Source organism: Coccinella septempunctata, chromosome X, assembly GCF_907165205.1.
Source record: "Coccinella septempunctata chromosome X, icCocSept1.1, whole genome shotgun sequence".
NCBI classification, from domain to species: Eukaryota; Metazoa; Arthropoda; class Insecta; order Coleoptera; family Coccinellidae; genus Coccinella; species Coccinella septempunctata.
The window spans coordinates 3,195,660-3,212,321 of record NC_058198.1 but is presented as its reverse complement, the minus strand read 5'-3'; the positions used below and the strand labels follow the sequence as shown (position 1 = coordinate 3,212,321).

Here is a 16,662-nt window from a genome sequence, read left to right as displayed (position 1 = left end):
TACTTTTTTTAGATTACATTCACAAATATATGTGTCAGTTGACGATTTCTTCCCATAAAGCAATTAAAAAATTGTATAAATCAAATCTTGTTGTTTTTAATATAAATGTATGTTAATGTATTCGAATATTGACGCTAAATATAATTACAATTCATTATTAATTGTCTTGTCTCTAAAGGTGTACCTTGTTCTGAAGATTTGAGCAGCTACGTGAAAAATCTTTTTTTTTTGCGCATCGGCGTCGAACAGAAAATATATCATGACAATAAGATTCGCGCTTTTCTACGTACTAGAAAGAAGGGTGATTTCGACCATTTCACCTCACTTAATCAATTGTAATGGGGCATGATGGGTTTGAAGGTTTTTGGTTCGAAGGAAACCAATTTAATCAGTATGTACGTATAATTTTGAGTCGGTTGTAAGAATTGGAAGTGGTCGTCATAGCTGGTGCAATCCTGAGCTGGTTATCTGATATCGGTGGATGATTGTGAATTTTTGTCAATGTACGAATATTGAAACAATCCATAATCCTCTGTAAAACAATAAGGATATCATTCTGTATGCGTTGTTTTCAGAATTGCGCCGCGAGCAAAGCAGATAAAAGTAATCTTCAAACGTCCAGCTGTGTTATTCGTTTTTTTTTGGGCTCTTTATTTATCAGTCGTGGCGCGATGCTTTCTCGTTCTTCGAATTCAAATTGGCAAAAAAGTAAGTTAAAATATTTTTCATGCGAAATGTTACACAGTGTCGATGCCACATTCTTTGTTGAAGTTTTGTCAATCATTTCTCGTATTCAGTATAATTCACATGTGGAGTTATATTGACAAAAATTTATTTTGAACATGTTCGGGAATGTGGTAGGGGTAGGGGTAGGGAATGTAATTCAGATTTTAGAATGATGAAATTGTTACTGGTAGGTTCTCTCCTCGATTTGGGATTTGTGGGCAAAGAAGAGGAAGTATTGTGCTTGACAATACATGTGCCGGTTGGTTTTATAGGCAATGATTCCCTTCATTTTAGCCCTACATCACAGACTACCCACCTGGGGTGGGTAGTCTGTGCCCTACATCTAGAATGGGCGCAGGTAAAACCTGTTTGCATCGAGTGAGAAATACCTACCGCATAGCGGAAGTTCACGTTGTTCATCCCCATTCAGTTGATTTTCGTCACTTTGTAATAGGTACTATAGTATCGAATAGCGGTCTCTAGTTCATTAAGGTATTAATCAATAATTCTTGACACATATGGCAACTTTCCTGCACTCGTTTGCCGTACCGTTGCGTGAAAGAACTCATCGAAACTCGTATCAAATATTCCCCCAGGGCGGTAGGATTGAATGTTGGCAGTATATTGGCTCATTGATATTCCATTTCTTCATGTGACTTTTTCATTCTCTCGTATAAAAATACATAAAGAATTACATACCAAAGAATACCTACAATTTTCTAAACGCAGCAACGATAATTTCGCAGTATCTTCCTCAACACCCTATACAGTCATTTCTACATGTCGAAAAATTCATTCAGGAAAGTTAGGGAGAATTAAAAACGATTTTCTGAAATCACAGCCACCTACAAGCAACAAATCAGAAACCACCCGACAGATGGCGTTTAAATTCTGCACGAACTTGAAGTGGAAGTTTTTGATTCGATGGGTTCTGCATTTTTGTTGAAATTAATTTTTTTTTATGGTAGTCAAGCGGTGTTGGAATTCTGCAGGATTTTTCACGAAAATAAAATGACTATTTCCAACCTTCACCCACGTGCTCACACTGATCTATCATCAAGTACATCAAGCGAGCACTGGCAATTGATTCTCATATTCTGGAATTACACCATATTACTTGAAATGTCGAAAAATTTTAATTTTCTAACTTTTTTTGTATTGGGTTCAACAATTGCAGGATCATGTCTTGGGTTTTCTATACAAAAAGATCCCTATGCTTTTATAAAGAAGCGAGAGGGAAGCTATTGTATTAGAACACCTCGACAAATGAAACTTTATTTTCCATTTTGGGAAGTAATCAATGGATTTGAGATTTGAACTCCTGGGGATAAGTCGTACGACTGAATAAACGTTGCAACTCAAACTCAAGAGAAAAATCCCAAATTGATTTTACTGAGTGCTGTCAGTTGAATGAGAGAATTCGTAAATGATAAGAGCTCAAGATAGTAAGAGATTTTATGAAATATTTCGAACCGCAAAAATTGGGATCAATGATTGAAAAATCAATAAATATCGCTACTTACTAGAGAATCACCAATGGTGAACATGGGCATGCAGGTTCTAATTCATTCTCTTCATGGAACAACACTGAAAGTTGGCAATTCTTTAGTGGATTCGAACGTTGTATCTGGCTAGTTAGCAGACGTTCATTTATTTTATCGGAACAAGTGATACGTGGCCACAAATCGTAAGAACTTTTATCATTATATTGTTCCATTCATCAAAGGCTTCATTAAGACTATCGAATCATACACTCAATGGAAGGACCGAAGAACAAGCTTAACAAGAGTTCAATCTTCCTTTATTCGCATGAAATCAGTGGAATATCGTAGGATAATTTGGCCTCCTCTTTCCAATACGAAAAATGGCATTTTTGAAAAATTTGCAATTTTCAATCTGCGATATCTCCTGTTATATTCATCTGATCCAATTGGGATTTCCGGTTCTATAATCAGCGTTGCCTAGGCTTCCACCCTAGCACAAAAACTCGATTTCAAAAATCTCGATTTTTTGGGTCAAAAATGAGCAAGGGGTTAGACCCCCCAAAAATGACCTATTTGCTACTATGTCTAAAAATCAAGATGTTCCATTACTGTCCTAGGATATGGAGTGCATAGAATTTGTTTTGAAGATTCTAGAAAACCAAACAGTTGATGATTCAATAGAGAATTGCACTCCAGAGAGCTCTTCGAAGTCAACTCGAAAATGAAAAGTGGAAAAACAAAAAAAATTATTTTCTCCTAAACAGTGCCAGATATTCGAAATTTTGGTATGGAAATATAGGTTTTCGAACACGCGGAATATATTTCAAGCAATTTCGAGAGCCTATCTCCGTTCGTTTAGATTTTCATCTTGGAAATGGCATTTTTGAAAAATTTGCAATTTTCAATCTGCGATATCTCCTGCTATATTCGTCTGATCCAAATGGGATTCTCGGTTATATAATCAGCGTTGCCTAGGCTTTCACCCTAGCACAAAAACTCGATTTCGAAATTTTCGAATTTTTGGGTCAAAAATGAGCAAGGGGTTAGACCCCCCTAAAATGACCTATTTGCTACTCTGTCTGAAAATCAGGATGTTCTATTACTATCCTAGGATATGGAGAGCATAGAATCTGTTCCGAAGATTCTGGAAAACCAAACAGTTGATGCTTCAACAGAGAATTGCACTCCGAAGAGCGCTTCAAAGTCAACTCGAAAATGAAAAGTGGAAAAACAAGAAAAATTATTTTCTCTTAAACAGGGCCAGATATTTGAAATTTTGGTATGGAAATATAGGTTTTCGAACACGCTGAATCTATTTCAAGCAATTTCGAGAGCCTATCTCCGTTCGTTAAGATTTTCATCTCGGAAATGGCATTTTTGAAAAATTTGCAATTTTCAATCTGCAATATCTCCTGCTATATTCGTCTGATCCAAATGGGATTTTCGGTTATATAATCAGCGTTGCCTAGGCTTCCACCCTAGCACAAAAACTCGATTTAAAAAATTTCGAATTTTTGGGTCAAAAATGAGCAAGGGGTTAGACCCCCCTAAAATGACCTATTTGCTACTCTGTCTGAAAATCAGGATGTTCTATTACTATCCTAGGATATGGAGAGCATAGAATCTGTTCCGAAGATTCTGGAAAACCAAACAGTTGATGCTTCAACAGAGAATTGCACTCCAGAGAGCGCTTCGAAGTCAACTCGAAAATGAAAAGTGGAAAAACAAGAAAAATTATTTTCTCTTAAACAGGGCCAGATATTTGAAATTTTGGTATGGAAATATAGGTTTTCGAATACGCTGAATCTATTTCAAGCAATTTCGAGAGCCTATCTCCGTTCGTTTAGATTTTCATCTTGGAAATGGCATTTTTGAAAAATTTGCAATTTTCAATCTGCGATATCTCCTGCTATATTCGTCTGATCCAAATGGGATTTTCGGTTATATAATCAGCGTTGCCTAGGCTTCCACCCTAGCACAAAAACTCGATTAAAAAAATTTCGAATTTTTGGGTCAAAAATGAGCAAGGGGTTAGACCCCCCTAAAATGACCTATTTGCTACTCTGTCTTAAAATCAGGATGTTCTATTACTATCCTAGGATATGGAGAGCATAGAATCTGTTCCGAAGATTCTGGAAAACCAAACAGTTGATGCTTCAACAGAGAATTGCACTCCAGAGAGCTCTTCGAAGTCAACTCGAAAATGAAAAGTGGAAAAATAAAAAAAATTATTTTCTCTTAAACTGGGCCAGATATTTGAAATTTTGGTATGGAAATATAGGTTTTCGAACACGCTGAATCTATTTCAAGCAATTTCGAGAGCCTATCTCTGTTCGTTTAGATTTTCATCTTGGAAATGGCATTTTTGAAAAATTTGCAATTTTCACTCTGCGATATCTCCTGCTATATTCGTCTGATCCAAATGGGATTTTCGGTTATGTAATCAGCGTTGCCTAGGCTTCCACCCTAGCACAAAAACTCGATTTCGAAAATTTCGAATTTTTGGGTCAAAAATGAGCAAGGGGTTAGACCCCCCTAAAATGACCTATTTGCTACTCTGTCTAAATATCAGGATGTTCTATTACTATCCTAGGATATGGAGCGCATAAAATCTGTTCCGAAGATTCTGGAAAACCAAACAGTTGATGCTTCAACAGAGAATTGCACTCCAGAGAGCTCTTCGAAGTCAACTCGAAAATGAAAAGTGGAAAAATAAAAAAAATTATTTTCTCTCAAACTGGGCCAGATATTTGAAATTTTGGTATGGAAATATAGGTTTTCGAACACGCTGAATCTATTTCAAGCAATTTCGAGAGCCTATCTCTGTTCGTTTAGATTTTCATCTTGGAAATGGCATTTTTGAAAAATTTGCAATTTTCACTCTGCGATATCTCCTGCTATATTCGTCTGATCCAAATGGGATTTTCGGTTATGTAATCAGCGTTGCCTAGGCTTCCACCCTAGCACAAAAACTCGATTTCGAAAATTTCGAATTTTTGGGTCAAAAATGAGCAAGGGGTTAGACCCCCCTAAAATGACCTATTTGCTACTCTGTCTAAATATCAGGATGTTCTATTACTATCCTAGGATATGGAGCGCATAAAATCTGTTCCGAAGATTCTGGAAAACCAAACAGTTGATGATTCAATAGAGAATTGCACTCCAGAGAGCTCTTCGAAGTCAACTCGAAAATGAAAAGTGGAAAAACAAAAAAAATTATTTTCTCCTAAACAAGGCCAGATATTTGAAATTTTGGTATGAAAATATAGGTTTTCCAACACGCTGAATCTATTGCAAGTATTCCCGACGGCCTATCTCTCTCCGTTTAGATTTTCATCCTGGAAATGGCATTTTTCAAAAATTGCGAATTTCACTTGAGAATTCGTCAAGAACGAACGGTGGTACCGAAATGGATGAAGTTCTCAGATTTAGTACTAGAAGAGTTACTTTTTCAGAATATGTATCACATTTACATCTACGATAATTTTCCTGGAAGAAAAACTACTCGCAATCTGATCTTCGAAAAATTCTCAAAAAGATGAGGTCAGTAGAAAATTCCTCAAGACCGAACGGTTGCGCCGAAATGGACGAAGTTCTCAGATTTATCAGAAGAAGAGTTGCTCTTCCAGAATATTTATCACATTCAGCTTTACGATAATTTTCCTGGAAGAAACACTACTCGAAATTTGACCTCCGAAAAATTCCCAAAAAGATGGGGGTCAGTTAAAACTTCCTCAAGACCGAACGGTTGCGCCGGGGTGGATGAAATGTCGAGATTTATCACAAGAAAGGTTGCTTCTTCAGATTATGTATCACGTTTAAATCTACTATGATTTTTCTGGTAGATATAACCTAAAAATTGTTTCATTATAACAGTATAGAATGATATGTTGGTTAAAATGAAGGTAAATAAATGATGCTATTCAGGGACACTTTCGTCTTCTGACCGATAGTACATGCATGTTAATTGACGCGATGCACCAGCAATCAAAAGAGGAATGTGCCTCAGATTAATGTTTTCCGTTTTCCTTTTCCCATTTTACTGAACTTAGAACATCCAATTCTAAGGATTCAGTTAGATAGCTAGGAAACTAGCTCATCTTATGAATAATAACGTAATGTCGAAAAAGAAAACACATTATTCAATCGATATAAAATGCACTTCAGAATGAATTATATGTCGTTAATACTTCACAATCATTGTGCAATTCCCTTGAACTATCTGGTGATTTATGTATGGGAATACGAAATTAGTTTATAGAAAAAACTTTTCTCGTTACAAAAGGGTTGAGGCAACTCAGACTATATGCTCGGAGACAATTCAATTTTACTTTAGCTCTATGAAAAGTTGGTCCCAATCAACTCTTCCACCCTTTTACCATTTATTTTACTGGATATCCATAAGCTGCATATCTCTTTGTAGTTTCCATTTGAAATTTTTAACCAGAATTAGGGGAAATGCATGTTACTAACAAGATGGCACATCATGTAAAAATACATTCACTGAATATTACACTAATAGATTCTGCCCTGAAGTAGGTTTGATTTGAGCCTTCCAAATCATATGCCCTACATCAAAATTGCATTCTTCATCACTCAAGACATAAAATGAGATTCTGAGATAACTCGTCTAAATCCAAGGAGTTATCTCTGGTAGATAGAGCCTAGATGGATTTATCTCTGAATTCAGAATCTTTATTTTTGGAAATATTGAAGTTTTTTTGGTAATGAGGGTATATATTTGAGGTAATAAATAATTTTGAAAGGAAATGCCAAAAATTTGTAACAAAGCTTTATATAATGGATGGATAATTACAATGGAATGTTTAATGAGAACAATGGATAAATAAATAGATGAACAGAGATCAAGCGAGTGTTTGCATAATCTTCGATGGGCATAATTCTTGAAGATAATTACGCTGTAACGGTTTATAGAGAGCTACCTTTTCGATGGCTTCTTCTATACGAAACCATTGCCTCTTCCTATTCCTATCAATAGACTCTTCCCATTCATCCAGTTCCTGGGTCACGATCATAACATAAACTTCTGTCCTCTCCTTCTGCTCCGGATTCTCGAACACTCCCAGGCTCCTTCCCAGAATGCCGACAACACCAGCCTCCTCCAGGACCTCCCTGGATGCAGCTGCACGGGACTCTTCTCCAGGCTCCAGTCCACCTCCGGGCAATTTCCACATTCCCGGTTTGCCAGTTGAGGATATCAGAAGGACTTCGAGAGCCTCCTCAGACCGTACACATATACAGGATGCCCTAAGCTTGAAGCCCTCACTGTCGTACGTGCGAATGACCTTTGACTTATCCTTTACCATTGTGCTGTGGGGAAAAATAGAGAATTAGGAAAAACACGAAATTTTTCGATTCCAAATGTTAAAACGGCTTGTGCTAGTTCGATCCTTGATTACAAAAGGTTTCAACATTTAGGTGTGTACTTGTTATAATGAACGGAATGTAACAAAGGGATTTTATCATAGCGCTGACAGGATGGCGTAATCTCCCTGAGCAATACATCTTCCCTGCGTATTCTTTAAGCGTTGTTTGCTTTTAACTAAGCGTGCTGTTGGACCTCTTCATTTTTCATGAGAAAGATGGCGGTATTTCTACGTTTCTGTATAACAAGGCGATATCTGCATGACGTATCGGTATGGAGGGCTCGAACATTACTGTACGTCTCTTCCTTGATGGAAACTAGCGTATTCGTCATTTAGTATCAACTAATTCGAAATTGCACTAATGCGAACCGAAATTCATCGGATAGAAACGAATGAAATTGTATCGGATCGCTGGTATATGGAAATTTAATGAGATGAAATGTAATCAAGTGAAATCGTTGATGTGAGATTGATACTAAACTAATTTAAAAGTCCTACGAGTATATTCTGTGCGAGGTTTTCGTGAATTTCAATTCTAGCGAATAAGTTCTGAATGCATTCAACATTTGAGGGGAGATCTTGATGAATTCATCTATTGGTGGACCTTTAGTGAAAGGAATATGAAACCAAACTAAGCCTCGAGTAGAAAATTGATATACAAAGTATAAACGTCAGAGGTATCGAATTGGAGACGACAAATGACTTTTCTGCATCCCCTTCATGAGATCTCGATCGAATACGAAAAACCAATAATAACCTAGAGGAATTTCAAGCATCCCAGATATTCTGAGGAACGTTTTCGTGTTGAACAGCCAAGGCATAAATGGAAGACATTCAAGGTGGAGGAAATTTCAATGTTCATCGCGTAAAAATCTGACTAAGCTAATGTTCTCCCCGTTCATAAAATTACAATTTCAATAATTCATGCAGCGACTCCCGATTCATGCGTGGGACCACGAAGAGACTGTCTAAGTCCTGTTTCTCGTGAAGTATAAATTTCTCTAAGGGTAATGGGGGGAAAAGTTCCCGAAAAGTATGTCCAGAATGCGAAAGAGTGCACCCTGGAGATCGCCGCCTGTTTTACAACAATTGCGTCCCACAATCTGACGTTGGGCTTGCGCGCACCGCCGAAGATCCTGGCTGCACTGCGGCTCTCCGAGTCCTTCCGCAATTCCTCATGTTTCGTTTTTAAGTTGAACTTGTGTCCTGGATGTTCTGCAATCAGGCCCGCACGCATAATCTGCCGCTTACGTCCGTCCGACGTTGGAAATCACGATTCCTCGTTAATAGTTTAATTTCATCTCGTTGGATACCGAGGGTATACACCATCTCATTAGGGGATGATACCGGGCTACCGCAGGACTGAACTGGGACGGTTAATGGATGGGGTAGAAGAAACAAACGGGGACCTATGCCAGTCGTTTATCGGTTGTCTGAATTCTTTCTGTCCCAGCCAGAATTCGAACGTGTCACGATGGTATAAATTGTTTTAGTTGTATTCTCAACGAAGAATCCTCAAAAATTTAAAAACCCCCTAAAATTTTGAAAATTCACGACTTGAAACACGTCAATTTCGATTAATGCTGCTAATTTCACATGAATTTTTCAAAATCGACCTTTCCAAATGAAAAAATTGAATCAAAAAAATACCCCAGCTTGTATCAATAGAAATAAGAATCTTCTGGAGCCTTAACCAACCTCGCGAATTGACAGCGTTTTTCTCTGTTCGACTATAGCTCAGGTATACATTTTTCGGTAAAGAATCTTACGAATTTTCAATGAAATTTTTCTACATCTGGAACTATATAGCTTTTTTTATAATCTTCAGAATACACAATACAATAAGCATTTGATTACAAAAAAAATTGGACTTTTCTGGATATGTTTCCTAACCAATACTGTGGAAGGTTTGCAACAAGATCGTATAAAATTTCATGTAGCAACATTTTTCACTTCAATCATTTCATTTCCTTCAAATAATTTGAAATTTGTATTTATTTTCAGGTGATGTGCAACCTTAAGAATGGCGAGTTAATAATTTTTGTCAAAAAATTTCGAGAACACAAGAAATACAAGGTAAAGAATTTTAAGTACATAATAATGTGGTTTAAAATATTCGAGTAGAACTAAACCATTTTGATGAAAAAAAAATTCTCTCGTATTATATGGGTAATATTCACGAGTATTGGGATTTAGGAAGAATTCCATGCAGAAAATTTAACAATCAATCTAATGAAAAATCCCGATAAATATTTCAACTATGTCAATTATCGAACTGCATAATTTACGGCTACGCATACTCTCATCCGCTTGATAGGTTCCAATAATATTTACATTATCGATAAAATCATCATAATTATCTAAGTGTAAAGGAATAAGTCAATACTCACGAATTATCTAAACGTTTGAAGACTTGCTGATAGGATCTCCTCTAGGGCGATATTTGAAGATTCACAAAAATTTGGTCAGGTTCCTGAAAAAAAAAATCAATCTGTTATATTGTTGCTTCCATTTTTGATCCTAAAATACACTGTTTGAAAAATATAAGGGTCCATTTATACTCACACGAAGAAATAAACCAACTGGTATTCACCAACGAAATCGAATAGTATCTAGTTGAAAGTTGAAGCTCAAAAAGAGAATCTAACGATGACACTATATTCAAATCACAACTGAAGCATCAGTCAAGCTCTTCCGATATATAAGCTTGAAGCATAGGTGGTGGGGATAAGTAGATACCTTAATTGCAAATTGTCCACCTCAATGTGTTTTCACTTCGTTTAAATTATTTTTCAGAAATGCAATGATCGTTGAGACCCTTTCTGGGAATATCGGTCAAATTGTTAGTACCTACCGGTCTTGAGTTGTAAAAAGGTGATTGTAAAAGATAAGCTGGGTTGTTTACGTTCATTATAAAAGCATTTAGGAAATCTGGGAAGAAATCAATAATAGAAAAAGGGCTTTATTCCACGTGAGGCATTTTCAATTAACTGAATTGCAAAATATGTGACGTACTGCTCTAAATTATAAAATATTGTCTCAAGAGAAAGTGATATATGCACGATTGCGAACTATCTAAGGACAATCTCAGTAATGAAAATGAATTCTTCGGCAATTTCTCCAGTTCGAATCCTGATAATCGAATAAGGACCCAAAAAACAGGAGGGATGAAATGAATTATTTAATTATTCAATCCTTTACAAACATATCAAAATAATCCGGAAAGTAACTAATTCTGTTTGAATTTTATTATAAATTAATTGCTTAGAATTTTCCTTGAACATTATGGATATTCATATTAGTTTCGAATATGAAAAGTATAACTTTCGATTTCAGGCAAACACCCAGCTGCATTTGCAAAAAAATTGCGAAGAAAAGAATTGACTGAGGGGTCTTGGAGAACAGTCTTTCCTCTTTCAGGGCTGGGCTGCCAAGGGATCTCCCTGTGGGGTCTTGGAGAACAGTCTTGTCCCTTCTAGGACTGGGCTGCCAAGGGATCTCCCTGAGGGGTCTTGGAGAACAGTCTTGTCCCTTCTAGGACTGGGCTGCCAAGGGATCTCCCTGAGGGGTCTTGGAGAACAGTCTCGTTCCTTCTAGGGCTGGGCTGCCAAGGGATCTCCCTGAGGGGTCTTGGAGAACAGTCTTGTTCCTTCTAGGGCTGGGCTGCCAAGGGATCTCCCTGAGGGGTCTTGGAGAACAGTCTTGTCCCTGTCAGAGCTGGGCTGCCAAGGGATCTCCCTGAGGTCTTTTCCAACTTTAGCCATCGATGGACCAAGAGCGACAAAGCAAGTTGAAAACGTCAATGTGAGTTACTTTTCATCATGAAGGTTGTGGGTTGACTTGAACTTTTTGTAACTATGACATTTCTCGTTATTCTCATAAAAATCACATAGGATTACAGTCATCTCTTGAATTTATAAACTTCGAATTATTCATTGAGGAGCATCTACTTGAATCGATGAACAATACAGGACATCATTTCAAACCTCAAACCTTAAAGCCAGGTTTCTGCAAAGTATTTTATGATCGATAAGTTTTTGTCGGAAGTAAATTCATTTCGATTTTGAACATATTCAAGAAGTCCACCATATACGAAAATCGATGTGCAAAACACATTGTAGTTCAACTCAAAAAATTCGTATCGAATCATGACGAAAAGCATGTCAATAAAAAATTTTCCCATTTACAGCTAGTCTCATAATCAACTTTGAATTCCTTTCAAGTTTCTTTCAGTTCTACTAGAAGAAGAAACTTGAAGGAACTTTAAGGTAAAAGAGCTGTAACATTGTATGAATATAATAATATCTCGAATGTTGAAATGAAATCAGATTGTCATTAACATAACAATAAAAGAATCTGTGAGTAGGTCATTATAAACGTAGTGTTAATTTGTCATCAATGATGATATTTTGATGATATTATCTTACATTATTCTCAAAATACCTTTGATATTGAGCAAAATATTTTAATCGCAAAATGAATTCTTGATTTCGATCTGAAATTTTCGGCATTATATTCAATTTTCTGTAGGCTGAAATTACGGGGTTTTGGATCTACCTGATACATCCACACACAAACTAACCCCTTAGCGACTGCTTCATTTCACAGGTTCTCATTATTATTTCATTACGAAAGGGTAAATCGTTATCTAGATATTTTCGAACTCCAACCATCCAAATCCATTCTTCCCAGAATGACTTTTAGACAATTTCGAAATAATACAATGACGCTGACATGAAATCATATTGCCATTACTCTTTTAGCACAAAGTTGTAAAACGATAATTAGGGTACCGATATTCAGGTAAAGCGTTTTCGCTTGTCATGAATAATAGTCTATGCCATAGTATTTGGTATTGTATCTGCAGTCAGTCGAAACTTTAGAAGGTTTTATTATAAAAGTTTTGCCTATTTGAGGATATTAATCGAGAATTATGTTATTTTAATGACCGTGATTATAGGCCCATCTTGTAGAAATATCTCTTGATATATTATCATCATTGTGTTATAATGCCATTATTGGAAATCGATGGTACACCTGATGAAAAATAGTTATTTTCAAAAATTCATGGAAAATCCGATTTAATAGAACCAGATAAAGGTTTTCTGGCTTCATTTATAAAAGTGACTAGTTCAGTGTTTTAGATTCCCTCACGATTTTTTCGAAATCAAGATTCAGAAAATCTTAAAATCTTAAAAATATTTGATATTGATGCATTTCACCAAAATCATTCATTCATTTTGTTTCCCTGTCACTACGATATATTTAATAATTTTTATAAACGATTCAACTAATGAAAATGCTGTAACAGGTACCTATAAAACAACAAAAACATACCTATATCTCTACAACGAAGCGATAAAATGCAGGTGTTCTCCCATCAGTTCATCGTGTGTGGAGTATTCTTGCTCGTGTCCATACTTTCATAGGAATATAAAAACTTGATTTCATCAATAAGGTAACGGCCCATATTACCGGGGAGATCCCATGATGTCTTCAGATCAGATAACAAAGGTGATCGATTTAATTCGGATGTTCTTTGTTTTTTTTTTGAAGAAACGAGAAAATGGCGTGATGTAGCTAATATGCAAATTACTCGTGCCGACATTATTCCATATTTTTCCTTGCAACATAGTCATTACACCTTTTGAATGGCACATTTCGGGAGGTTTACTCAGTATTTGATTGTTAAATCCCCCAGTAAAATTTTTCTATTCATTGAATAACGAAAAGTACACAAAGGAATACTTCGATGTGCCTTTTATATACATATACATGAAAAATGAAAACCCCAATACAGAGTGGGTGAAAAGTAACCCACGGTATGCACTATTTTGTAGAAAAATGCTCGAAGAGGTCAATTTTGATTTCAAATAACTTCTCATGTGTAATTGAGCAGTTTGTCATGCACACTCTACGAGTTTTTTGAATGGCAAATCAACTTTTCGTGCCATGATTTCCACTCATTACGGGGGTGGACAATGAATAAGTGAAACGTTAAAAATTGCTCATTTTGCAGGCGATCCTTAGATAGTTCTGGGCTAGAAATTGACGGTATATTTCGAGCTGATTCGATTAACTGACGAACCACAAGTTTTCTCGAATCATCGAGCATTTCAGGGGTTTTCATTCGTCATTCATTCGACGTTATTCGACCCCTTTTCATTCCCTGGTTTTCCAATTAAGCCCCTTCTGTGCAACGTATCCGCATGTGCGGGTGTCTGTAGCGTAGATTTAAATTTTTTCACATTTTATCGCTCCAGCGGTGGATTCTTGATATTAACGGTGGATGAGCTTGAAGAGATTTCCCCTAATGAACGCATGGAGTGTTTCGTCGGGGGGCATATGCCACGCACTGTCAATTAAACCAAAATATAATATAGTTTAGATCGTTATGTGGATCAGACGCTGCGTATGGGAGGGAAATAATGAATATTTCGCCTGAAATTCAACTCTCGCGAATCCAGAAAACACGAATTTCAGGTATATTATTACAGTGGGATACGCTCCGTTCTTTGTTCCATTATTTCCAGGACGTTATAGGGAACTGGATTCAGAGCAAGTGAAAAGTAAGGCACAAAATTCATATCTATTCTGTTTTGGAGAAAATGCTAGAACAGATCAAATTTTATCTTAAATTGAGCAATTTTTCATGTATAATTAAGAAGGAGTTTGACATGCACCCCTGGAAGGTAGCATTTTGTAAATGGCCAGCATAAAATTTTGTCCATAAATGGGCAGTCCTTTTCATGCTGAGGATGATTTGGAATTTTCAATTGCTTTTAAAGTGTTATCGAAAGATGCCTTTTCTTTAAGGTAGTACCTAATTGATGAAAGATGAAAAGAAGTAGCAGTTAAGCGTCCTCAGCAACAAAAGATTTGTCCATTTCTGGCACGAACAGTTATGGATTTGTATTGAAAAGATTCTCATCTTTTGGACTAAGGGGCCAAACTTTCTGAAGAAATAAATATATTTGTAGTATTTGACGTTTTTCGTCCAGTTTTGACTGTTTCTCGAGTCATTTATCCTTTGTTCTGCAATTGTCCTATCGGTTTCTACTATCGAGACCAATTTCTTTCGGTTCCTCAATATTCTATGAGTTTCAGAACGATGAACTTGATGGAAAACAAAGTTTCAGTCCAGTAATGATCAATAAACGTAAATAATGGAACATTTCACATTGTAGGACTTCATACGGTGAATTGATAACTACTATTCTAGATTGTACCTCTGTATTCGTTTTACGTCAGTTTTGAATTCATTGACGTTTTCCACATATTTCTGCGTTTCTCATCATCTCACTGGAAAATTTTCGAAGCAATATCTAGTTAAGATGAAGGCAGTGGTTCAGAATCAGGTTTCTCGCCCGTTTTCTCAAACGAAATCCTAGAATGAATAAGAAAGCGGCAGAATAGACGATCTGCCTGAATCAACTCCAGAATCTGATACTCTCAAAACGGATGGAATACGTTCATTTCCTATCTGTGTGTGTGTTATAAATTGATTCGAAAGCTGTTATTTCTGAAAGCACAGAGATAAATTCATGGAAATACAGCGTACTATTCAGAGGGAACGCGTACGTAGGATATTTTGGTTATGTTACATACGAGATCATTGAAATTCATCAATTTTAGTTTTAAGATGCAAGTTTCAGTGAGTCGTTCATTTATATTCGTAGATAGGGTTCTAGATCTGGTATTCTAGAGCCTTCTGGAATGCTTCTCTTGTGTTGCCTAGGTTTGTTAAGATATCACGATGAAATGCATTCAGAATTATTTACCAAATTCCTCGATCTCAGAAGAAAATAAATAAAGGTTGCGAACCACTGCATCAAACTAACTTCTATGAACAAAAGTATAAAGCAGTTAGAGCTGAAGTTCCTCAATGATGCGTTGTTAAGGGTGGCTGAAACTTCTTGCGTTTGTTTCATACTTACCCATGTAGGAAATATTCGGAATTGGGAGCTGACAGTGTTTTCTTTCCCTTGCGTTTATCCGATGCATATTCATGAAAATGCCGCGTATCTAAATAGAACCTATGAAGTTTACGGTATTGCACATACATAACTATCTGCTACGTATATACGAAAGGCTGAGAGCTGATGCTGATGCCGCTCGCAGATGTATGTGAAAATCGGTCCTGATACCGTCTGAGGCGTGAAATTAGTTGCTGCATCTAATTACTCCTCGACTGAATAGCCCCTGAATATTTCAAACACATATCTGTTTTATCTGGCTCCCATGATCTGGATCGGATGCAATTCGATGGTTTTCGCAAACCCTCCAGGCGTCCCGGTGTGAATTCACCTCCTAAAACGCTTCCATCCCCTGAAAAGTTAAGGGAAATTGTACCTTGTGAATCCCCATTCAAAAACCGCATTCAGCAATTCGTTATCCACTCTTGTAATTCCTCACGTGAGGACTTGGTTTTTTTCAATTAAAGTTGAAAGACGTCTTGATGAAACAGATGATGTTTCAGTCAAATTTTTGGCTTGTCATAGGGTGGCTCGGATTTTTTTTGTGTATAAATTACAACTCTGATTCAAGGAATATTTAATTCTACACCACAAAATTTCTTGCACTGTTTTTATTCGATTGTTAATCTACGAAATTATCAGGAGGGGAAGATAAATTAATGTATGCGCTTCCGAATGGAAATAGATAGTTTTTCTTTATCAAATTTTCATAACAAACATTGTCGTCCGTCTACTCCAGATTGGACCGAATAATAGGGCATTGTATCGAATCTGATATAAAAGCATTATTCCTTTCATAAGTTCTCAATTACCAAGAATTACCGATTGAAGTATTGTGATAGTGACATTCCATTTGGTGTTGATGACAAAATAATCTTGTTTATATTCGAATTATTATTCTACTAATGGATATATTTTCGCATAATGGTATCGAACAATAGAAACAGGAATAGGATTTCTTCATTTTATTCTATTATCTCACTAAAATGCTCACCTTATCGTCAGCCTTGACTCGGTCTTCTTCAGACTGTTCTAGAACGGAAACGATATAGGGCGTCTCAATATATCTAAGAAATTCGAATGAGGGAC

General features: G+C 36.5%; 1 protein-coding gene across 2 annotated transcripts; it reads right to left on the bottom strand.

The window, feature by feature from the left end:
- Nucleotides 1-6,995: 6,995 nt before the first annotated feature.
- On the bottom strand, nt 6,996-13,065 carry LOC123321931 (diphosphoinositol polyphosphate phosphohydrolase 1-like). 2 transcript variants are annotated; one of them, XM_044909739.1, is made up of 3 exons: nt 12,935-13,065; nt 9,988-10,070; nt 6,996-7,541 (listed from the first exon to the last, which is right to left on the bottom strand). In XM_044909739.1, exon 3 carries the CDS (start codon nt 7,535-7,537, stop codon nt 7,076-7,078), a length of 462 nt encoding a protein of 153 aa, XP_044765674.1. In that variant the 5' UTR covers nt 7,538-7,541; nt 9,988-10,070; nt 12,935-13,065; the 3' UTR covers nt 6,996-7,075. The 2 variants fall into 2 exon arrangements, with proteins under 2 accessions (XP_044765674.1, XP_044765675.1); XM_044909740.1 differs by lacking the exon at nt 12,935-13,065 and adding an exon at nt 10,163-10,264.
- Nucleotides 13,066-16,662: the final 3,597 nt, after the last annotated feature.